Genomic DNA, 26,956 nt, shown 5'->3' with positions numbered 1-26,956 from the left:
AATTTCGGAACCAGGTACCCGGGTGACGCAAAATTGGTCTCAAAAGTTGCGCAAGACTTGAAAGTAAAAAGTCCGGGAGCAGCGCGGTCAAAAAATTTCGCACGGCGAAAATATCGCGCAATTCGTTGAGGGGGGCCTCCGAGGGCCCCCCCGGCCTAGATAGGGTTAAAGGGTTCATGCATTTGGAGATGTCTAGGATAATATTTGTCTCATATTTATAATTCAAATTACAGCCTTACATTATAAACTCGATTGCACGATACATACATTTGTATTTACTTTTTAGTGACACATATCTCTCATTATGCATAAACATCTCTTGTTGAATCCATGGTTTATGCAGCTTTTCTGTATAAATTACGCTTAATTTAGCGCGTATCGAGAGCGTGTATAAAAATGTCCAATGCCTGATGCACACTTTTGTCACAGTGTGCCAAATTGACACCTGTTGCCATGGTTAGATACGCTATTTCAATCATGAGTCCACTGTTTCAAGAGTGGACTTGTTAATTCAAAACAGTGGACTCATGAATAAAATCGCACGGATAACCACAGCAATAAGTGTCAATTCAGCACGCTGTGACAAAAGCGCGCATCAGCATTGGACATTTTTTAATGTACGCGGTAAAATAAGCATAATTCATACAGGAAATCTGCATAAACCATGGACTCAACCGTGGGTTTTTAAAAACCACATTTGTGAATTTGGGCCCTCGAGTTTGATGGCAGAGCTCACTTGGTCTAAAAAAAAACCCTCTTGAACTTTTATTGTCTTAACTTTGTCCAGAATCAAAAATCAAAATGTGTCGATGTGAAAATGATTGACTTCAGTTTGTGGAGTACTGTGTGGAAAACGCACATACCCACAGATACACATCTGTTTTTCTATCTACTTTGCTCTTTCAAAGAAAATTCCCAGGTATAATCAGACATATTCAACAATGCCCACAAGGGGGCGGCATTCACCTAGGCACACTGGGTGATTTCAAGTTCAGTGTTGACCTTTTGGTGTTGGTGTTGGGTCAATTTTTACACGATTATAACACCAAACATAAAATGAGGATGGTCCCGAAAAGTCACTCACTAGTTGCAGAGATGTCAATAATGTGATCTGGATCAGTTTTACAAACTCTTAATAAGTTTTGGAGCTAGGGGAAGCAATCGAAATTTCAACACTAACACCAACACCAAGGCCAACACCGAACTTGAAATCACCCATTGGCGTCAGGCTGACATACTTGTATCTTTATTTTTTGGGGAATTTGGTAATAGGATAAGTTTTTTTGTTTTGTGCATGTCTAAATTTATCCTTTACAGCTAAAGGTTCACAACCAAAGTTTATTTGGTCTGTAAGAATGGATGGATATTCATATTCATAAATAAATCAACAATGAATTGCAGAAGAATAACAATAGATGGTTCAACCCCGCAATATGCAAGAAAGAAGCCTATGAGAACTTAAGACTTAACAGCACACTGCATATAAAAGGTTAAAAAAAAAACATCTCTGCAATGTCAATTTCACCCCAAAATCTGATTAATAACCTCAAAATGGTGAAATAGAAACAAAAGAAAAGAAAATACATGTGAACTGAAAACTTAATAGCAGACTGAATTTCAGAGCAAGTTAAAAAAAAAACCTAATCTTAGCAATGTCATTTCAACCAAATTTTCAGAGCGAGTTAAAAAAAACCCTATCTCTGCAATGTCATTCCAACAAAATTTCAAGGTTAATTACCTCTAAATTGTGAAAAAATTGAAATGATGTGATACTGAAGTCATCTATTATTGTCCTTTTTTCAAAGAAAGATTATAAAATACACGTAAGCACGGAATTTCCCTTTGATAATCTAAAATCAAACTGCCTATGCTAATAACAGAAAAATAATTAATACCATAACAAAACAACCAAAATATAAACACTAGAGTATCACTTTCATTTGGGGATTTTTAATCAATTACCAAAAATATTTGGAAACTAGGAAATTGATAGAGTAACCACAAATAAAAGTGATACTCAAAGCCTTTCTATTTTGGTTGTTAATTTTTTCTTGTTTTTGTTACATTTTGTTTAATAATTACAGAATTGACATCCTATTTGATATTCAATACAAGGATGTTAGAAGTTGTAGCCTTGAGGGTTGATTTATTAAAGAATGCTGACATGAGAACGTGCTGCAATTAAAGGTCAATCTACTTAAATGATCTTGACAAAAGTAAATTGAATTGAAAATAAAGATCACTCTCACATGGCAATTTCAACCTCGAAGAAAGAACTGGTATCCTGAACAGATGTATAATTTTTCTGCTTGTCAATAATTATATTCTTTTTTTTTCTTTTTTTGAGTGAGTGATTGATGATTGTAAATAAAAATTACAATGCAAAATAAACTTCTCCTTTTACTTGAATACCATATTCTTGTATTTAAACATTTGCTTTAAACATTTACAATATCATATTCAGAATAATCATTGAGATTACTCACAATGGTGGAATATCATAGAAAAAGCAGCATTCAAAATTTGACGTCACAAATCCAATAATTAAAACTCTAATAAGTATTTTATTCTTTGATGGGGTTTCCTCAAACCTTCGCCAATATATCTCGATATTTTTTCTGCCTACTTTTTTACACTAAATTTTTTGTCAGAGTGAACTTCCCCTTTAATGATTGTCGGCAATATTTGGAGAATACATTTTTTCGGGCCGCAGTGCTGCGGGCTCAAGCGATCTCTGCGCAGTCAACCAGTTGATCTGTAATTCTACATAGGTTTCTTAATGTACACTAGTCCGTTGACTCTGACATAAAATTTAACAAGTGGAATGCCTCTGGCCGTCTCACCTGCATCACGCGGCTCAATATAGCAGCAGTGCTGACTTTGAATACTACTCTAACTCGCACAAGATGTTCAGTGATACATGGTTACTCTTATGTCCACTTTTTATGAACTAGACCAATAAACTTACAGAGATATGAAGGTTATTCAACAAAAAACCCCAACATGGCCAAAGTTCATTGACCTTACATGACCTTTGACCTTGATCATGTGACCTGAAACTCGCACAGGATGTTCAGTGATACTTGATTACTCTTATGTACAAGTTTCATGAATCAGATCCATAAACTTTCAAAGTTAGGATGGTAATTCAACAGATACACCCAATTCGGCCAAAGTTCATTGACCTTTGACCTTGGTATGTGACCTGAAACGCGCACAGGATGTTCAGTGATACTTGATTACTCTAATGTCCAAGTTTAATGAACTAGACCAATAAACTTTCAAAGTTATGATGGTAATTCAACAGATACCACCGATTCGGCCAAAGTTCATTGACCCTAAATGACCTTTGACCTTAATCATGAGACCTGAAACTTGCACAAAATGTTCAGTGATGCTTGATTACTATTATGTCCAAGTTTCATGAATCAGATCCATAAACTTTCAAAGTTATGATGGGAATTCAACAGATATCCCCAATTCGGCCAAAGTTCATTGACCCTAAATGACCTTTGACCTTGGTCATGTGACGTGAAACTCATGCAGGATGTTTAGTGATACTTGATTTTCCTTATGTCCAAGTTTCATGAACTAGGTCCATATATTTTCTAAGTTATGATGACATTTCAAAAACTTAACCTCAGGTTAAGATTTCGATGTTGATTCCTCCAACATGGTCTAAGTTCATTGACCCTAAATGACCTTTGACCTTGGTCATGTGACATGAAACTCTAATAGGATGTTCAGTAATACTTGATTAACCTTATGGCCAAGTTTTATTAACTAGGTCCATATACTTTCTAAGTTATGACGTCATTTCAAAAACTTAACCTCAGGTTAAGATTTGATGTTGACGCCGCCGCCGTCGGAAAAGCGGCGCCTATAGTCTCACTTTGCTTCGCAGGTGAGACAAAAAGCAACCTCTGCTGTAAAAAATAGTGCATGCTATGTTGACCTATTTTGCAAGAGAAATTGTACAGTACAGCAAATTAAGGATAGGAAAGAGAGATGTGACATACTAAACCTGCTTCAGATTCCGCTGATTATGGAATGAAAAATCAATTTTATAATACATTTAATGGTTGGTAACATATGAATTCTTGACTTTGTTTTGGTTTTTGTGTGTTTTTCAAAATTCTAACATCCATCTATCAAAATAACCAGATTCCAAGTTGTATAACACTGCCAGATTCCAGAGCAAAAGCATTCCGACATGACTTTGACCTCATAATGATTTGATATGAAATGTGAATACCCATTATTCACCCACTTCTATCAGACAGTATAAGAACTGATCAAAATATTTCAATCAACTCTGCATACATGTTTCCATGTCCAACTTCTTGTCAGGTGCTTGATGTATGAGAATGGAGAAGGGTAATAATATAATACTATTTTATGCAGGGCCCACTGGAGCTGACAGTGGCTACCCTGGGGGAAATAACAGTTATTATTAATATCATTAGTAGTAGTAGTAGTGTTACTATTATTTTTTTTTATTACTGTTATTATCATTATTATTATCATCATCATTATTATCATTATTATTCAACAGCTTCCAATAAACCCTAAAAGCAATTAATTCATAATTCATAATTAGTGCAAAAATTTCTTTCACAAAGGCAAGTTCTTAGGTAATTTCATATTACGCGGTAGTGTTACTTCAACATAAAAGTACTTTGACATAATCAAGGATCAAAACACAGTTCTTGAGACGACTCTCAAGATGTCTGGATATGAAGCAGAACGTGAGCATTTAAAGTGGTTTGGTTTGTTTTAGTTTTGAAACACAATGCCAGTTGGCCATGTGACAGCTACTACAAGAGGCAACATCCTTTTGGCCTTGCACAGAATGACCCTTTCCATATTTTGAGGACGGTATATATATTTTGTAATATTAGACGGCCTTGAGGTCAATTAGAAGGAAATATCACATGTAAATCAAGAGCAGATTTCCTGTATTGCACACAATAAAATTTCAAACCACATAAATGTTGACTCCTTTAAGGGAGGGGGGGGGGCAAATAATTATATACTGCAGTAAGCACCCGAGCATTTGAAAACTCTGTTACTATTTCTCCAGGATACGACAGCTGATTTAACCTGACCTTAAAATGATGTGGTTAATAAATGTTTTATACCACATCCTGTTCGAAAATTCTTCAGATAAAATTAAATAAAGCAAGAGCCACATAGAAAAGCCAGTCAGTCAGTCATCTAGGTTTTAATGACAACAGGTTGGCCGCATTCACCTCACATTCTAAAGTCAGGTTTAACTTAGACCATGGTCTAACCCTGCGCTAACATTATGGGAAGCCAAAAGTGTCAAAATTTTTATTCAGTTGTATGTTTCTTATGTTTACTGTGCTCTTTCCTGATTCATCGAAAAATCCATCAATACTTCCAACACAACTATTAATGATTTGAGAGCCAAATGAGGTGAAATATTAAATCTCTACTGTTAGTGATTTATGGAACAACTGGCTTTCAATACTTTAACCACAACTTTAAACCTGAGTTTAAGTTAAACCCGTCTTCAGAATACGGGCCACATAGATCACCCTCAACCATTCCGCCACTGGATTCAGTGTGCATCAAGGGGCAAACACCTGCCAAAAGCTTTGCGGGGCTCTGTCCCCAGTTTTAATATATTCATTTATCATATTTTTTTTTCAAATATAATTCTGCTTCCGATCAAAATTAACTTCACAACAGACTGGGTTAAATCTTCAACAATATAATAATGTGTCCTTTTATAACAATATGTCCATTTATATAGCGCAGTTACTATGTGCATATACTCAACTGCGCTTTGATACTTGGTATCATACAATATCATCTATAAACTTACTTGTGCCGGCAATGAATCCATCTTGATATCCCATAATGCACTTCACTGGGGACGCAGACTGGTGAATAACAGACTGTGGCTCACTGTATAAAGACAAACAATATTGGCAAATGATATTTGAATACGATATATATATTGTCAAACTTATTGGCCCGTATTCTGAAGTCAGGTTTAACTTAGACCATGGTCTAACCCTGTACAAAATTATGGGAAGCCAAGAAATAAAAAAAATTGTTTATATTGTATATTTCTTGTGTAATATTTTTCCTTTTGCTTTCATGATAAAGCAAATACTTCAGTTATCACTCCCATACAATTATGAACAATTTGGGTGTCATATGAGTTAATAAACTAAATGTTTACAGTTAGGGACTTATGCTTCAATTGGCTCTCCATACTAAACCACAACTTTAAACCTGAGTTAAAGTTAAACCTGACTTTAGAACACGGCACATTGTCTTAACAATTTTGACAACAGATGAAAAACTCTACGTACACCTGGGGAATCCCAAGGAATTTTCCCTTGCTATAAACTATGTTCGGAGACTCCTCTTAGGGCTGAGCCCCGTCCCACAATATGGAATAGTCTGAATCTTGAACAATTTAATATTACCTTTCATAATATTTTTAAAAGGCAATATAAAAATAAACTGATCCAAAGTTACTAAGATCCTCACAGTACAATAATTTTCCATAAGTTTTGTTTTATTTTTTGTTGATGTTTTTTATGTTTCTGTTTTATTTGTTTTTATTCTATTGCTACTTGCCGCATCCATATATTACAATTATTTTAAGAATTTATTTTGGGTGTGTGCGTTTTAACAAGCCTTCTCCTGACTTTTTAGTACACTCCTGTTTCCCATTCATTTATCTTTCGTCTTATTTTTATACTGTTTCAATGATTTGGCAATAATACTTTATCACTTTCGTCTATATTTATTCATGTTTCAATGATATGTTTTGATTTTTATTGTCTCTTTGTTTGTACATGATCATGCCTTGTATTTTTAATGAATTGGAAATAAATGCTGAATTGAATTGAATGGAAAAAATAAATTTGTCATCCAATGGTAACTGCCACGTTAATGAAGATCAACAGCCAATCAGAATCAAGGATTCCATTCAAATTACCATCGGATGGCAAAGTTACCTTTATAGTAACTTTTTTCAAATTTAACGGGGCCCTGTATCGGAACTATGTTCATTTAACACCATGGTCTAAATCAATAGGACAGATGTTTCTATTAAAGACAGTTTATGTTTTCACTGGGAATTTTACAACATTTGAATATAAATCACCCAGTGTAGAATCAGATTTATTGTTACATAGTACGTAGTTTAACTTCTTGTTATACTCTCAGTCATTCACCTTCACCTGTTTAGACGAACTCCCCCAATGTCATCTAAGAATTCCAAAACTCCCATTACCATTTAACGGCTAAACCCTGACCGAAAAAGACCAATCCCCAGTGACATCAGCTAACTTCAAGGAACACAAGTTCTAAGAAGTATGACTCACACTTCAAGCCCCAGTCACTTGCGCATAGCATCACCACACCCCTTTATACCAGAGAAAGTTTGATAGACAGTTACCTGTAGACCAATCAGAGCAAGATTAGATCCCTCGATCCCACCTTAAATTGTTACACCCCCAAAACTAATGATATAAGACTTCTTTATCAACCAACAGATTTACTCAACCCACACTCATCAAGATAAATAGACTGACATCCTTTACAATATCATATTCAGAATAATCATACAGATTACTTACATTGGTGGAATTTCATAGAAAAAGCAGCATTCAAAATTTGACGTCACAAATCAAAAATGTAAAATTCTAATAACTTTTTTATTTTTGGATAGATTTTCCTCAAACCCCACCAATATTTTGAATTATTTTTTTTAGATGTTTTTTTCCAAAAAGGTTTTGGTCATGTTGAACTTCCTCATTAAACAACCTTCAACCTACCTTGTGTTCCTGACATCAATGAGATAGATAGTTCCATCGTCTGCTCCTCCGGCCAAGGTTTGTGATGAGAGGAATGTACAACAGTTAAAAGGAGAGGAACCAGCGACATTGAATACCTGAAATATGTCAAAAATAATTCTTGAATATCAAACAAACATGCAAGTTATGGTAATGAAATAACAAGTGGAATGCCTCTGGCCGTCTCACCTGCATCACGCGGTTCAATATAGCAGCAGTGCTCACTTTGAATACTACTCTAACTTGCACAAGATGTTCAGTGATACATGGTTACTCTTATTTCCCTTTTTTATGAACTAGACCAATAAACTTACAGAGATATGATGGTTATTCAACAAAAAAACCCAACATGGCCAAAGTTCATTGACCTTACATGACCTTTGACCTTGATCATGTGACCTGAAACTCAAACAGGATGTTCAGTGATACTTGATTACTCTTATGTACAAGTTTCATGAATCAGATCCATAAACTTTCAAAGTTATGATGGTAATTCAACAGATACACCCAATTCGGCCAAAGTTCATTGACCTTTGACCTTGGTCATGTGACCTGAAACGCGCACAGGATGTTCAGTGATACTTGATTACTCTAATGTCCAAGTTTAATGAACTAGACCAATAAACTTTCAAAGTTATGATGGTAATTCAACAGATACCCCCAATTCGGCCAAAGTTCATTGACCCTAAATGACCTTTGACCTTGGTCATGTGACATGAAACTCTAATAGGATGTTCAGTAATACTTGATTAACCTTATGGCCAAGTTTTATTAACTAGGTCCATATACTTTCTAAGTTATGACGTCATTTCAAAAACTTAACCTCAGGTTAAGATTTGATGTTGACGCCGCCGCCGCCGTCGAGAAAAGCGGCGCCTATAGTCTCACTTTGCTTCGCAGGTGAGACAAAAATGAGTTTGAACAGAATCCAATAAAATAAATACCAAGGTCCTTTAAACGTATGGGAAAAAATATGTGCCAAATGCTTTTGGAAGAAATTATGCAAGTGCTGAGATATTGACCAACTAGCATGGTGTTACAGCCAGAAGTTTGATCTTTTTTTCCAGCAAGAATTCAATAACGCACATCATCATCACCTGATGCTTCCAGCATTATCACCACTTCCATTATCATTACATCATGGTAGTCATCACCAACATCGTCATTATTGCTATCAACATTATCGTCATCATGTTCCTCTCCATCATCATCATCATCATCATCACCATAATCATATCCATCACCAAGATCATTATCATCATCATCATTCCCATTTTTATATCCATCATCATCATCATCACCACCATAATCATCATCATCATCACCACCACCACCACCACTACCATCATCATCATCATCATCACCACCATAATCATCATCATCATCACCACCACCACCACTATCATCATCATCATCATCACCACCACCACCACCACCACCACCACCACCATCATCATCATCATCTTCATCACCACCACCACCACCACCACCACCACCATCATCATCATCACCACCACCACCATCATCATCATCATCATCACCACCACCATCACCATCATCATCACCACCACCACCATCATCACCACCACCACCATCATCATCTTCACCATCACCACCATAATCATCATCTTCACCATCACCACCATAATCATCATCATCACCACCATAATCATCATCATCATCATCATCACCACCACCATCACCATCATCATCATCATCATCATCATAATCATCATCTTCACCATCACCACATCCATCATCATGTCATTATTCAATCTTTGCAGCATAGAGTTTCCTCTCATTTTCATAATTAATTTTCACAAGAAATCTAACCTTCTGTCTACTTTTTAAGCCATAACCTTCCAGACTGCCCCCTTCCCTCGCTAGAAGTAAAAGCTTGTCATCAGTGCCAACTTCTCGATCAGCTAGATACATAAAAAAAAGGGAAAACAATAAATGCACAACATCATTAACAGAGTTTGAGCTCCAACAGGCCTTATACAGTGCTCTGTGCAGTCAATTCAATTTGTTCATTCTTTTACATTTAAAACATGTACATTCCATCATAAATTCAAAATATCCTTTAAGTAAACTATGAGAATAAAAATATAAATGGTAAATCAAATACCTGTCGAAAACTTTTAAAGCTCCTAATTGTCAGGTGTCGAGGAATGTTCAAGGAACGATTCCTACAAACCAACAATACCTCACTGAAGAATATTCTCTATAAATAGCCAAAATAGTAATTTGGCCTTCAAAAAGTAAACATTAGCTCATTTGCAAGATTATTTCTTCTTTATACTGTCCGAATTTGAAGTTGTAAGTTTAAATAAACAATGAGATACTACAAGAGTTTCTTTGACACCATTTTTTCAGATTGCTTGGAAGTTTCGCCAAACTTGCACAGTATACACATTATGCTTGACTAATCCACAGCTCTCACTGAATTTCTTCTCAGTTCAATCAAGTACTTAAATGGATTATTGTTGATCAATTTTGACTAGTTATGTATCATTCAAAGGCTTAGAACATGCTCTTTCAATTCAAGCTCAATAATAATCTATTAAGTATTTTGACAACATACTGTTGGCTGTAGGATTGCAGAACACAATTGTAAATTTTTGTCTTCATTTTTTTTAATGCAGAAACTCCTGCCCTCCCATCATGCTTCTGTTATCCCATAGGAACTTGGCAGGACAGCTATTTGCTGGTATAGTGGAAAGCTGGTACATGTATATAACCAATTACATATGAAACATTTTACATCCACATTGTGTGGCACTCTACCCAAGTGAAGTGAATGGGTTTCCGGTAGGAAGAAATTCCTTGAATGCTTGAGCGCCTAGGCAGCTCAGCTAAAGCCGGGGTAATTCTAATAGCAAGGCCCGCTGGAAGAAAAGTTTTCAGAACTGAAGTGGCTTCCCATGGGTAAAACTACCTATATCATTATTTTACATCTTTCAGGCATAGTGGCTGACCTTATAGACGACAGAAATTATTCTCAAGGTCTTTTTATCAAAGAGAAGACAATGGCAGAGCGGGGATTTGAACTCACAATCCTACAATCACGAGTCCCATGTTCTAACCACTAGACCACACGACCCTTGAAATGTTCACTCACATGAGGGATTCTCCGGAGTGCCAAGGTCTACTCCATCGCAGACTGGGGCTATAGAACAGCCATTGATTGCATCCGACCCTTGACCTATGACCCCGAGACACTGCGACTGGCCACAGTCCCATAACCTTGCTGACCCGTCCAAGGAACAGGAGACGATGTTCCGTCCTTTGTCCACAATGGCGGTGTCTTGAATACCTGATTGGGGTGTGAATTCATAAAAAAAGCAAACAGAAAATTTTATGACATAAGATTCAAGAAAAAGATAATTGGATATAAATAACAACCACATGCACTTGGAAGTTTTACACAAGGACGTAAGGTCATGGGTTCAAAAGTCAATCATAAGTCTTGCAATAAACTTCAAATTTGCATTTGATCGCCGGTCTGCTTCTTGCACTAACAACTACTTAAAACTGATCTATAACCTATAAATTTGCAACTGAAATTTTCAATTGATGCAAAAAAAACTGCATTTGAAAAGAAACTTATCAAATAGACATTTTTTTTTGTGAAATTTGATTCAAAGCATTCCTTGATGCTACCTAGCCTGTCTGTATCTGTGTGAGGCTGCATGATTGTTCAATTTAATTAAAATTTTGATGCTAACTTCCTGTAGCCTTTCTGTGATTGAACCAATTTCTTAATTATTGACATGTGCTTTTGTAAAGATTATTGAAGCTAGCCTGTGTAAAATTCTTGTTCATTTTGCCAGATTGGAATTTGTGCAGTGCCTTTGTAAAGTTTCTTTTAGAATCCAATTTGTTTTTTGGCAATACTCCTATGTCTTGTCCAAGTTCCACAAATACATTCAACCTTTCCTTTACAATCAGATAACATTTGTGTAAACTGCCAACTTGGATTGCTCAGAGCTAACCATACCCACCTCGTTTGTGACCCCTGAGAGTTACCGGACAGCTCCCGTCTTCCACTGACCATATCTTCAGCTGAGTGTCCAGTCCTCCACTCAAGACGACCACACCCGACGGGAAGAACCGACATGTCTCCACTTCTCCAGCATGGCCCTCTAGCTCCCTCTGGTGTCGAATAATAAACATGTGAAATTTTTCTTGGAATCTAATAGGTCCAAAGTCACAAAGTGTGATACCATTGTTCGGCAAGTAAAAGGGCAATATCATATTATACATTGCTAAAAATGATACCAGTTTAAATTGCCCTTTCTACAAACTATTTATTCACTTGGTTGGTATATAGGCGCACCCAATATTGCCCTTCCTTCAGCCAAAGTTGGCATTTGGGGGCAATTTGCCCTTTTTATTATCAAATTTCTACAAGCGGAATGCCTCTGGTAGTCTCGCCTGCATTACGCGATGCAATATAGCAGCAATACTGACTTTGATAGACAACTATTAAATAATTATCCACAGAAAAACACCATTCATATGATAACATTTTTATTTGACCCTAAATGACCTTTGACCTTGGTCATGCAACCTGAAAATCACACGGAATGTTCAATGATTCACTATTACCCACTTACCCTTTTGTCCGCATTTCATAAACTGGGTACATATACTTCCTAAGCTATATTTACACTTCAAAAACTTAACGTTGGTTAAGATTTCAATGTTGCAGGTGAGACAAAAATATGGTGACATTCGTAAATTTGAAGACATTACCAGAAAGGGCTTTTTTAAGGTAACAGGAATGTAAATTGTAAAAAAAAAAAAAAATATCTCATATCGGCTACATTGCCTATTTATTTTGCGTAAAATGATACAATGTAGCTAATTCTGGCTGGTCAGTTCTAAAATGTAGCCCTGAAAAAACTTTAAATTACCTTACGGAATCGTTCTTCAACTCACCCTCACAATTCCTGTTGATGTTTCCCATATTCTAAGACGACCATCAGAGCTTGCTGATACTCCTAAGGCACCCCCTGAGGAGATGTCTAAACTGTGAATCTATTTAAAAAAATAAAAAAGTGTATTAAGTATATACTGTTCCTCATTATATGTTTGGTTTTATTCACAGATTTCACAAATATATGACAAATATTCTTACCAAGATTTTTGCATTGTATGATCTCTTCAAATTGTTAACATTTTGAGTATAAATTGTGCTTGTAAATATGTAAAAATTGTCATCATGTTTGTATACTAATAAAGACCGCTTTTCAATTGAATTGAATATCAAATAATATATTTATGGCAAATTGTAAGGTTGAAGTGAAGGCATAGAAATAATCAAAATAAAATACTTTTTGAGGACCTGTGTACAGATTGTATTGTGGGTGAAAAAAGTAATAAGGGCTTTGTTGTAAAGGAGCAAATCACAGGTCATCTACAGTGACTTTATTTATTGCATCATATCAGAAGTGTGTCATGATGGGATCGAACAGTAATATACATACATTGAAAAATATTTTAAGATATTTAAAACCTTGGATCTGACTGGCTGATGGTAAATTTGTCATCAAAATTCAAAGACATGATCCATTCAATCCATCCCCCATTATGATACATAAGCGATTTTCATTCACAGATTTTTCAAGCTAATGAAATCTTTGCATTGGATTAGTTCAGAATTTCTTTTTCCAATAAAAATCACTGACAAAACGGAAACCCTCCCCATAGATCTATCGGCAATTTTCAATGACAAATGTTTTTAGCTACTGAATCATTGCATATGATTGTTCTCAGAGCAAATTGGTCAATGAAAATCACAGACAAGAAGATTGATGAAACCCTTATGGAAGCTTACAAGTGCCATCCAGATGCTCATATAATCATCTCGTCATGTCTACATCCCGTGGGACAGATGATCAGATGACAAGACCTTGGATCTTGTCATGTCTACATCCCGTGGGACAGATGACAAGATCTTGGATCTCGTCATGTCTACATCCCGTGGGACAGATGATCAGATGACAAGATCTTGGATCTCGTCATGTCTACATCCCGTGGGAGAGATGATCAGATGACAAGATCTCAGATCCAATCATCTCTTCCCAAAAGAAGAGATGGCAAGATGTTGGATCTCGTCATGACTGCATCTTATAGAAGAGATGGTAAGATCTTGGATCCAAGATATTGTAATCTCATCATCTCTCCCACGGGATGACAGGACGAGATCTAAGATCTTGTCATCTCATCATTAGACCTCTTCTACTGGATGTAGACATGGTGAGATCTAAGATCTCGTCATCCCCATCCTTTTCTCAAAGAGATGTAGACATGATGAGATGATTATATGAACATCTGGGTGGCACTTCATGCTTCCAAAAATCCCTCCCTGTGCATACTTACACTCTTATCATGGATACTTTCCAGTTCGGTGCTAGGGGCTACAAACTGGGCCGATACATTCTTCTCAGGACACGTCACGGTGATCTTCCTCTGTTGGCAAATTTCAAAGATAACAAGATTGAAGTAATTATTCACAATAATTATGTACTTGTATCTAACACTATGCTCATCACTAAAACAACACATACTAAAAAAAATCACCCCTCCCCCTCCCTATCTTGGCAGTCACTGGCTTCATATCAATTTCATTTTTTTAACAAATACACACACATTGTTACCAAAATGTTTACACGCATTTGATGTTATTTTACTATAGGATAAAAGAGTAAAGTTGATCATATGCCTTGCTCAAGGACATTTAGGCGCCGTAGTGGGGATCGCACCCTGAGCTTTGAGGTATCTAGTCAGGCACCTCAGACCACGGCACATACATGTAGCAAGAAAAAAATTGTTGAAGCTTTGTGAAATATGGATCCCATTTGGTCAAGTCTACTCTCTTGTCTTTTTTTTTTGTACCCCTTCTTCTTCTTTCTTCTTCTCCTCCTTCTTCTTCTTCTTCTTCTCCTCCTTCTTCTCCTTCTTCTTAAAGTACAGGCCACAATCTGTTGTAATCCTCTACTGTTGTGCAGGTAATGTACAGTGTCTTGATAAAAAAGGGTCTACAATAAATTAATGTAACAGTAAATTTTGCTGGGTTAATTTATTTAATCTGTACTCTTACGTTTGGCTTTCCATACTTTATTGTTTACATTCAACTTGTTTATTTCCATTCCAACTCATTTCATCCTTCTTTCCATCCTCACAATCCACACACATTGTCATGATCTCATCTTTCATTCCATCTCCACAATACATCTCACATAGCAGCACAGGTTCATTGCATTTCATTCATTCATTCAGTTTCCCCTCAGTCATGCTTCCTGGTTTTCCTTTAGCTTTCCACTCCACATGGTCTTATTGTTTAATTCTCATTAGGATTCAGTTTAACTCATGATCACCCTTCTCTATTCTCTGATTGGTTCTTATTTTTAAACAAGTGGAATGCCTCTGGCCATCTCACCTGCATCACGCGGTTCAATATAGCAGCAGTGCTGACTTTGAATACTACTCTAACTCGCACAAGATGTTCAGTGATACATGGTTACTCTTATGTCCACTTTTTATGAACTAGACCAATAAACTTACAGAGATATGATGGTTATTCAACAAAAAACCCCAACATGGCCAAAGTTCATTGACCTTACATGACCTTTGACCTTAATCATATGACCTGAAACTTGAACAGGATGTTCAGTGATACTTGATTACTCTTAAGTTATGTACAAGTTTCATGAATCAGATCCATAAACTTTCAGTTAGATGGTAATTCAACAGATACACCCAATTCGGCCAAAGTTCATTGACCTTTGACCTTGGTCATGTGACCTGAAACGCGCACAGGATGTTCAGTGATACTTGATTACTCTAATGTCCAAGTTTATTTAACTAGACCAATAAACTTTCAAAGTTATGATGGTAATTCAACAGATACCCCCGATTCGGCCAAAGTTCATTGACCCTAAATGACCTTTGACCTTAATCATGAGACCTGAAACTTGCACAAAATTTTCAGTGATGCTTGATTACTATTATGTCCAAGTTTCATGAATCAGATCCATAAACTTTCAAAGTTATGATGGGAATTCAACAGATATCCCCAATTCGGCCAAAGTTCATTGACCCTAAATGACCTTTGACCTTGGTCATGTGACGTGAAACTCATGCAGGATCTTCAGTGATACTTGATTAACCTTATGTCCAAGTTTCATGAACTAGGTCCATATATTTTCTAAGTTATGATGACATTTCAAAAACTTAACCTCAGGTTAAGATTTCGATGTTGATTCCTCCAACATGGTCTAAGTTCATTGACCCTAAATGACCTTTGACCTTGGTCATGTGACATGAAACTCTAATAGGATGTTCAGTAATACTTGATTAACCAAGTTTTATTAACTAGGTCCATATACTTTCTAAGTTATGACGTCATTTAAAAAACTTAACCTCAGGTTAAGATTTGATGTTGACACCGCCGCCGCCGCCGGAAAAGCGGCGCCTTTGCTTCGCAGGTGAGACAATAGGGTTAGTTCATTTTATAGTTCATACCATTATCCTTGTATTTGATTGGTGGATTTCTTTGATTATCCAATGTGGGTACATTGGCAGGACTTCCCAAAAGATTGGATTGGAAAGTAAAGTCAGTGCTGATCTGGACTTCATCTTGTTAACTTCTAATTTATTCTGTGTTCACCCTATCTTCAGTTTAATAATTTTAGTTTAATTAAAGGAGAGCTTAGGAGACTGATTGTACAGGAGAGCATAGGAGACTGAGTTTATGATTTTACAAGAGTACAAACTGTCATGTTACATTAAGATCTAAATCAAAATCCTTGGACAATTTATAAAGATGAAAATACCATAATTGCCAACTAACCTTTGTTGCATCAGACACAGTAAACCCTTCTGACACGGTGACCTCTGGTGTTCCAAGGTCATTGACCCCATGTGACCTCAATTCACCTTCTATCGTCTTCTCCCCTAGATGTGGAAACAAGTGACAAAAGTGCATTTAATTCAGACTCACAATCTAGATATTAAGGTATAGACCATTACTGCCAGAACGAGCAGCACTAGCACAAGTCTTGGATTTAATTTTATCTGTGTCACAATTTACTACATGTAGGGTTATTATTTTTTTTTAAAGGCTTGATTTAAATGAAACACAAGTTAGTTGTAAGAGTGCTTAGCACTGATAAAAATTAGTGTTGAAATTTGGTGTTGACAACACCAGCACCAGCCACAACACTGTAGCCTGTAGGCCTATTTGAATAAATAAATACTTAGGCTGGCATTGGGATTGACCTTGAGCAGTAAATATGACATATTTCTGGCAGTTAAGTGACACAGACCTGTGTTGAATGTTGTCTGCTGATTCAAGCATTACAGTCGGTGTTGACAATTTACATGTAATTTCACTAACACCAAACCCTAGAGACTGGTTAAATCATAACTTCAAGTTCAGTGTTGGTGTTGTTGATCTGAAGCTCACAAACGCAAACAGGCAGCGAACAGGATAAAACATCCCTGTAAAATTAGCTTTTACATTTAAGATTAGTGGACATCACTGAATCATTATATATTTTTATTTTATGAACAATGATATTTACTCTTTCGGATTCTTGCAGTGATTTTAAGCTATGCAATTTGTAAAATAAGAAATTTTTACTGCCATTTCTCCCAGATTTTATGTTCTTTGAGATTTCTCGCATGAAGTGGAGTTCATCAGCAGCACAGTGTGGAGGGATGACGTCATGAGCTATTGATAATGCTATCAGTATCATAATTCTGAATCCAGCTAGGTGTTTGAGTTCAGCAGATTTTTCATGCTCTTATCACCAACAGCGCCGCCACCACCAAACAACAAACTTGAAATCACCCAATCAAAGCCAGAATTACAAAGTTATAAAGTGGACTCAAATACACCTATTAATCTTTTAATGCCTCATTCTGTAATAATAATGATATATGAAAAAAACACCTTTGCAAAGACTGGCTGAGCTAATAGTCATTCAATCATTGTCTGCACTCACATTCATATCAATACGGTTATTTATAGATCCAGTAACCTACACAAAATTCAGCATATGGGACTAGAAGGCGACTCACAAATCTCCATTGATAGAAAGTCATTTTTGCGATTATTCTACAACTTCATTCAAAAGGAAAGTATCAGTGATGTAGTTGTGACATATAAAAATCACTTAAGTATCAAAACTACACAAATTATTCAATTCTGTCACGTAATTTATCATGAAACAAACGCCGCTAGGAATTTAAGGGATTCAGCCTGGATTGCGCCCGGGCTACGTTGGGAGTAAAATAACCTAGCATTCCGCTCACCTATTGTTCTGCAGTTCACCCATGCCACTCCGTCGTTTTCACTGGATAAAAGATAGAAAATAAAACGAAATTCATCATCCTCTAATTAAGGCATAAAAATACATTATTTTCAAAAGTAAAGAAAGGCTAAGATACTTATAATCACCTCAAACTCCTCTGCCACTCGCTCATTAGAGACAATCTGCTTGAGATGGTAGCCATTTTGTCCCAAGAACTAAGTGAGTCTAAGCGCAAGACATAGAGATGCAAGATCAAGCCCGGGATCCGGATCAAGCATGGTCTTGTAACTCTTTTACTGCCCCATACTGAAAGTGGACCTAATACGGGGACCAAATCTCCATTTTTATATTGAAAATAGTAATTAAGTATCTTTTTTGTTATTGCCCCAAAAATCATTTATTAATTTCTTATTTATTTTCATCGCATTCATCGCATTCATTCATTCATTCGTTCGTTCGTTCGTTCGTTTGTTCATTCATTCATTCGTCAATCCGTTCATTCATTTATTCGTTCATTCATTCGTTCATTCATTCATTCATTCGTTTATTCATTCCCCGGAGTTTGTTCGTTCATTCGTTCATTCATTCATTCATTCATTATCATTCATTTATTCATTCATTCATTTGTTCGTTTGTTCGCTTGTTCATGCATTCATTCATTCATTCATTCGTTTATTCATTCCCCGGAGTTCGTTCGTTCATTCATTCATTTGTTCGTTTGTTCGCTTGTTCATGCATTCATTCTTTCATTCATTCATAGATTCATTCCTGCATTCATTCATTGAGTCAGTAAGTTACTAAGTTATTTAGTAAGTTAGTCATTTAGCTAGTTAGTTGGTAATAGTCAGATAAATTTTTATCCAAAGGGGGGCCCGGAATTTTCCTGAGGAAAAATTTGACAAGCAAATGAAAAGGTCTTCACTTTCAAAGGGGTGGGGGAGCTTGGGGACACACTTCTGTTTTTAATAGTGCCTCTCAAGGGGGGGGGGCGTCCCCCCCTCCTGGATCCGCCAGTGAATGATGGGTACATAAAAAAACCTAGGGAGTTTGGAGCACTGAGATAATCCAATAAATATTTCCATGGCACAATCCTCCTATATTTGTGGTTGAAGACCTTTTTTTTTTTGCTTGTCAATTTTGGGGTGGACGAATTTGCCCCCCCCCCTCTGGAAAATCCTAGGTACGCCACTTAACACATATGCCAATCAGTGGCGTAACTACGGGGGGCATGGGGGCCCCCCAATCGGCTGGCAAAAAAAGGGGGAAAAGAGAAAAAGAGGGAGAAAGTGAAAGAAACATAGTGGGAAGCAAGAAATTATTGTTAATTATGTTATATTATAATTATGTTATGTTATATTATATAAAAATAAAAAAAATATATATAACTTTATGAAACATGATTAGCTCAGGGCCTATGTCTTCATTGTTCCTGATACTCGCATTGTCTGTTTAACGAGATATATTATCTTGTTGTACTAAAACCTCCCGTTTTTAAGCCAATATACACCAAATATATCTCCCCGCACTTCGAATTATTATTGTTTTATGACACATCATTTTAAGGTCTTAACCTTTGGTCTTAACATAAAACATTTCCCTTCCGTGCTTACTTTCGCATTAGTGGATTAGTGAGATGATAATATCTGCTCTTCATGATTTCCTAAAATCAGTCCTTAAAATGTCTATTTTTTAAATCTGAATATCAAAGATTTCAGCTTGCGCTCGCATCATTTGGTTAGTGGTCTACGTGAATTCCTACAAACAAGCCTTAGAATGCCCCTCTTCAGGTGTGAATTTCCAAATTTTTCAGCTCGCGCTCGCAATATTTGACTATAGTGAGATGCGTATGATAATCATGACTACAATGACTACAAAAAGTATGTCTTAAGGTGGAATTCTAACAAAATCAGCATGCGCTTGGCACTCGCATTAGAATACTATATGGTGAGATATGTATACTCTATAGATTTGGGGTCAATATATACAAAAATTTCAGCTCGCGCTTCGCGCTCGCTTCATTTGGTTAATGAAATACGTAGGGTCGTCGTGAATTCCTACAAAAAAGCCTTAAAATGTCCCTCTTCAGGTCTGAATTTCCTAAATTTTTAGCTCGCTCTTCGCGCTCGCAATATTTGATTAGTGAGATGCGCATTTTAATCATGATTACAATGACAATTGCTTTATGTGTTTGGATGCATAAATCAGCAAGCGCTTGGCACTCGCATTAGAATACTATGGTGAGATATGTATACTCTTAATAGATTCCTAAAATATAGTCCTTAAAGGGGAAGTTCACCCTGACAAAAAGTTTATTGTAAAAATAGCAGAAAAAATAATAAAAAATATTGACGAAGGTTTGAGAAAAATTCATCAAATAATTAAAAAGTTATTAGAATTTCAATTATTTGATTTGTGACGTCATATGCGAGCAGCATTCCTACATAGTGAATGGTAAAAAATCAATGAAATGTCATTTTCTCAGAAAATTGAAAATGGTTTTTACTGTACTTTTTGTATATCAATAGACAAATCATTTCACACCCGATCATGAATAGAAAACAAAATTAAGTCATCAGCAACCATATAAAATTTGAAATTCATACATTTTATATTACATAACACATGGGGCAGCTGCTCGTTTATGACGTCACAAATCCAAACCTTTGAACTCTAATAACTTTCTTATTCTTTAACGGGTTTTCCTCAAACCGTCACCAATATTTTTACTATTTTTTCTGCTATTTTTACAACAAAGTTTTCTTCAGGGTGAACTTCCCCTTTAAAATGACTGATTGGGATCAATATATACAAAAATTTCAGCTCGCTTTTCGCGCTCGCATTGTTTGTTTAGCGAAACAGGTACATATCATGATTACAAAAATTTGCTTATAATTTCCCCTTTTAGGTCTGAATATAAAAAATTTTAGCTCGCGCTTCACGCTCGCATTATGTGATCAGTAACATACATATCCGTTTAATGACACTGTCCTTAATATCTCTATTAGGTCAGCATAATTAGCAACTGAGCGCGCTTCGAGCGCTCACTTGGTGACTCAAAATGTTTGCTGGTGCCCCCCCCCCCAATGCCGTGACCCACGGTACGCCACTGATGCCATAATAATCTAGATTTAAAAAAAAGTTATTTAATTGTTTATCTTTTATGATAGCAATTTATCCAAGCTAATGTATTACAAGATATACCTGGAAATTTGACTGCAGAAATGATAAAGGTATAAAGTTTAAAAAGTACTAAAATCGAAATGAATTTATTTTACAATATATGTGATATATTATCATTATACAAGCTAGGCCTAAAGGGGTGGGGGCAGAGGGGAGATATGTCAAAGTGTAAGATATGAATATTAACATTTAATAAAACAATCAAGTAATATGCAGAATGCAGAATAGATAAATGATATCAATTACTGATAATATAAAAATGAAACCAAGCCTAATTGAATCAAAGTCATGCATTAGACATAATTATGTGTCAATAATTATTTGCACACCATATTCATGTAATTATCTGTAATATCGCAATGAACTAGCTATTGAAGCCTATATGGAATCATTTCAATATTTTTTTTAATCATATTATGAGTGATACTAGGATTAAGGAACGAAGAAGGAAAGTTTTAAATAAAGATTTAAAGGAATGTCGTGAGGAATCAGGGGCAACTCGGGTCTCGTGACAATTCGGTCCGTGGTCCGAATTGTCCCGACCCCGTCGTGAGGATCAAAACCACGCGGATGTATACAAGGAGTAAATTCTAAAGTGTTGGGACTGCTCAATAGCCAGATATAGGTCATTGCATTGTCTCTTTTGGGGGCGGGAGAGGCTGCAGGGGGGGGGGTGGTTGGAAAGATAAAACCCAAAGATTTCCCTTTAATTAGCACTTTCTCAAGGGTACATGTTAAATAAGCTGCACTCATGCTTTTATTGGGAATGTTGAAAAGAGCTAGCGGTTTTATAAAAATGCAGTTCATCTGATATAGGGGGCCTACCCTTGTTAAAAAGTAGATATAGTACCATGTTATGGTATTACCACAGTATACTACATATAGTAATACTATGGTAAAATACCATGATGTACTTTTTTTACAAGGGTACGAGAATGGGCACTTGAAGGGGACACTGACCGTGCACGCAAAAGGGGCATTTTCTTTGGTAAAAAGGAACAATTTAAAAAGTTGAGGGCACTATATATACATGTATGCCTCCTCCCTTTGCCCCCCCCCGAGTCCCCCGGATTGCCGCCCTCATTTATACGAACTGTTCAAGCAATGTTAATTATTCGTATCTTCCGAGAAAACTTATGAGAGAGGGAAAATGAGTGTTTCATCATTGGTATATATGTTCAAGTCGTTCAAGTTCATGCGGGCATGGGTCCTATGTACGTACTCGAGCGTCGGATTTTCTCATCAGTATAGACTATAAGTTTCATGATGATAGGGACGATTTTTTTCTTCAATTTATCAGTTATGAAATTGACCGTTTATATCGCCTGCATTTGTTTATAATATAATGATAATAATAATATTGCGCACATATCCACCCTGTTAGGTGCTCAAGGCGCTCCTATATTACCCGGCTAAGCTCGGCGTACAGCTTTTTAAGGAATTACTTCCTATCGGTACCCATTTACCTCACCTGGGTTGAGTGCAACACACTGTAGATCAGTTTATTGCTGAAGAAAATTACGCCAGCCGGGCTGGGATTCGAACCCATGACCCTCTGTTTCAAAGTCCAAAGACTAATCCACTGGGCCACAACGCTCCACATGTGTGTTTATGTTTGTCTTTAAGTAATTTATTATTTCCTATATTGAAGTGAGGACATGGGGAGGCCGGGGAGACATTTTTTCCCCAATTGTATTTATTTATTTTTTATTATAAATTATATATACACTGGCGTAAATCCGTGTTGATGGGTGGGGGGGGGATGACTGAAATATTTTGGCATTTTTTTGCAATCATGTTTTTAGATATGCAAGGAATTGTCTTTGATATGTCGACACTGGCGTTCCGTGGGTCACGGCAATGTGGGGGCACCAGCAAATTTTTTTGAGTCACTGAGTGAGCGCGCGAAGCGCGAGCTGATTTTTTTATATTCACACCTAAAAAGGGACATTATAATCAAATTTATGTAATCATGATAGGTACCTGTCTTGCTAAACAATGCGAGCGCGAAGCGCGAGCTGGAATTTTCGTATATTTTGACCACAAACAGCGAGATTTTAAGGAATATATTTTAGGAATCCATTAAGAGTATGCATATCTCACCATAGTCATCTAATGCGAGTGCCAAGCGCTTGCTGATTTTATTAGAATTACATCTGAACACATGAAACACTGTTTGTAGTCATTGCAATCATGATTATCATACGCATCTCACCAATCAAATATTGCGAGCGCGAAGCGCGAGCTCAAAATTTAGATAATTCAGACCTGAAGTGGGGCATTGTAAGGTTTCTTTGTAGGAATTAACTAGGACCATATAGGTATTTCATTAACCAAATGATGCGAGCGCGAAGCGCGAGCTGAAAATTTTTCATATTCAAATCAGAAGAAGGGACATTTAAGGACTGATTTTAGGAATTCACGAAGAGCAGACATATCTCACCAATCCACTAATGCGAACGTAATCACGGACAGGAAATGTTTATATACGGAGACCTTAACATGGGGCAATCACTTTTTGAGTCATGTAAAAGAAGCATATGTCAATATATGATAACTCAAGTGCTAGAAAATATATTTGGTTTATATTGACTTGAAAACGTGATGTTTTATTACAACAGGATTATATTTGTTAAACAGACAATGCGAGCACCAGGAACAATGAAGACGTAGGCCCTGGGCAAATTATGTTTCATAAAGTTATGATTAAAAATGTTTCTTATGTAATGTAACATAAATAATTATAATGTTACATTATAATGAATTATATTTTCTTCTTTCCCACTACGTTTCTATTCCTTTCTCCCTCATTTCTCCTTTTCCCCGTTTTTTTTTTGGGGGGGGGGGGCATGTGCCCCCATGCCCCCGGTAGTTACGCCACTGTATGTCCATATGGCAAATACCCCTCCGATATTGTTATTTTTTTTACCCCATGATGGTTTAATGGTTTTATTAGAGATTACATTCAAAATGTTTTGACATTCCATCTTAATCCCCCCAACCCCACCCCCAACATTGATGAACTGGAAGAAACGGGGGTTTCTCTTCAATGTTTTAATTAGGACAAAAGTATTTCGTTTGCAAATGGTGAACTAGCTCTTTATTTGCATTTTATGATCGAATGATATTGTTTTATTTGTTAAGCGGTATTTTAGGAAGAATTTTCACCAACAAAACAATTATCTCTTGTGTTTTTTTCATTTCTTCCGTAAAAAGTGGGGGTGTTTGTACAGGCCACCCCCCTCCTCGAAAGGTGGGGGGATATATCCCCCCCATCCCCCCGGGATTTTACGCCAGTGTATATATATTTTTTTTTTTGGGGGGGTGGCAATTAAGTGCCTCCTCCACGCCCCTCTTCCGGCACTCTTGGACCAAATGACGATGATCCCCACTCCCTCTTAAAAAAAAACATTCAAGTTATTCTTTTTTGTAGGAGCCCTTATCATTTAATAGGCCTAAGAATTAAACCAAAAACGTTTCAAAATATCTTCACACCGTTTAACTGACCGTTGTTAGCGCTATCCAAATATGTAAATAAAAAAAAAATTTAACGGGCAAAATGCTTAAAAGTAATATCGATCGCTTTGTGTAATCATTAAAATTGATCAATATTTAGTAAGCCTACTCTCTTCAGTAGCTTGGAATATTCCTTGATTAAAAAAAAGCGGCATTCAAAAATTTTAATAATATATTTTGATCATATCATATTTTTTATCATACTTAATCTACTTCCTCATTATTTTATGTATATGTGTATAAATATTCATTGCCTAAGTATTAATTCTGTCTCAGTAATACCGTTTCTCATGTCATTTTTTTAAACCAACTTCATGCTTTTTAATGTTTGAAATGTGTAATGAGTCTTTTGTTTGTACTTTATACATGACCCGAATTCAGCCATTTGGCTGCGACTCATTTTTCAATGAATGTTGAATTGATTGGTTCATTGATTGGATATTTTTGGGGACCGGTGGTATGGAAGCTTAAAAGTGCCACCGAGATGTTGAGATAATTATCTCGGGAAGTCGACATCTTGATAGCAAAAGATAAGATGACGAGATCCCAGATCTCATCATGTCGACATCTTTAAGAAGAGATGATGAGATGACAAGATGACAAGATCCCGGATCTCATCTTGTTGACATCTTGTAGAAGAGATGATGAGATGACAAGATCCCGGATCTCATCATGTCAACATCTTTTAGAAGAGATGATGAGATGACAAGATCCCGGATCTCATCATGTTGACATCTTGTAGAAGAGATGATCAGATGACAAGATCTTGGATCTCGTCATGTCTACATCCAGTGGAAGAGATGATCAGATGTCATGATCTCGTAACTCGTCATGTCTACATCTTTAAGAAGAGATGATTAGATGACATGATCATGGATCGAAGATCTTGTCATCTGATCATCTCTTCTAAAAGATGTCGACATGACGAGATCCGGGATCTTGTCATCTGATCATCTCATCTACAAGATGTTGACATGATGAGATCCTGGATCTTGTCATCTCATCATCTCTTCTAATAGATGTTGACATGATGAGATCTGGGATCTCGTCATCTTATCTTTTGCTATCAAGATGTCGACTTTCCGAGATAATTATCTCAACATCTCGGTGGCACTTTTAAGCTTCCATACGGTGGTCAAATGCAAAATCTATAATTAAAGAACCAATATAGAGGCCGAGGTATATATAGTGCAGTGGGGAGTGGGGTGTACGTCGATCCGTTCTCTGGAGTCGCCGCCTGTGCCGATTAGCCCGGCGAGAATTAGTCACAGTCTGGTCATCATACCGATTCCTAGAAAGATTGAGTAGAGGTGCGCGTAGCCGAGTGGTCTAAGGCGCCTGGCTATGCATGGAAACTCCGGGGTTCGAGCCCCTGCCGCGGCACTTATGCCCGTGAGCAAAGCATTTAATCTACAATGCTCTTTTATCTTGCTTTCAAATAAATGGAAATGCAAGATGCATTATTGGTAACTAGGTGTGCACTTGTTTTGTTTAAAAAAAAAATTGAAGAAAGGACAAGGACAGAAAAAATAAAGAAGATGAACGATGAAGGAAACAAAAATGAAAGCCAGAAGGTCGAAGATAAAAAGAAATACAGAAAAAAACAATAACACGCACATTAAAGAATATGTAGAAAAATAGATATACAATAGATAAATAAGTAATAGACTAATAGATAGATGAAACAGATAAATAGGCCTATACTCGATAAATTAACAATTATGAATAAATGAACGAATAAATAAATAAATGATCGAACAAATGAATATAATGAAATGATCGATAAATGAAAATCAATCAATAAATCAATTAATTAATATAGGTAGGCCTAAAATGAATGACTAAATAAGACAGATCGGATCGCGCTACGAAGGAAAGAAAAAAAGAAAGAAAGACAAAAAGAAAGAAATAAATAAATAAAGAAGGAAAGAAAGAATTCAAGAAGGAAATAAAGAAAGAAAGAAAGAAGAAAGAAAGAAAGAAAAAAATAAAGAGAGAGATAAAAGAAAGAAAGATAGAAAGAAAGACATAGGCCTAGATAAAGAAAAAAATCTGGAGTTAGAAGACCGCTAGAAGAATAAAGTTTTGTTAATT

The 26,956-nt window shown here is 36.4% G+C and overlaps 1 protein-coding gene across 1 annotated transcript; it reads right to left on the bottom strand.

The window, feature by feature from the left end:
• Positions 1 to 4,483: 4,483 nt before the first annotated feature.
• On the bottom strand, positions 4,484 to 18,397 carry LOC121414260 (proteasomal ATPase-associated factor 1-like). Its single transcript, XM_041607377.1, has 10 exons — positions 18,313 to 18,397; positions 18,168 to 18,208; positions 16,702 to 16,805; positions 14,229 to 14,318; positions 12,786 to 12,884; positions 11,846 to 11,996; positions 10,963 to 11,157; positions 9,675 to 9,766; positions 7,824 to 7,939; positions 4,484 to 5,934 (listed from the first exon to the last, which is right to left on the bottom strand). Exons 1-10 carry the CDS (start codon positions 18,366 to 18,368, stop codon positions 5,826 to 5,828), a joined length of 1,053 nt encoding a protein of 350 aa, XP_041463311.1. The 5' UTR covers positions 18,369 to 18,397; the 3' UTR covers positions 4,484 to 5,825.
• Between the last annotated feature and the right edge of the window lie 8,559 nt (positions 18,398 to 26,956).

Source organism: Lytechinus variegatus, chromosome 4, assembly GCF_018143015.1.
Source record: "Lytechinus variegatus isolate NC3 chromosome 4, Lvar_3.0, whole genome shotgun sequence".
Classification (NCBI taxonomy): Eukaryota; Metazoa; Echinodermata; class Echinoidea; order Temnopleuroida; family Toxopneustidae; genus Lytechinus; species Lytechinus variegatus.
This window is presented reverse-complemented; position numbering and strand designations above follow the sequence as displayed.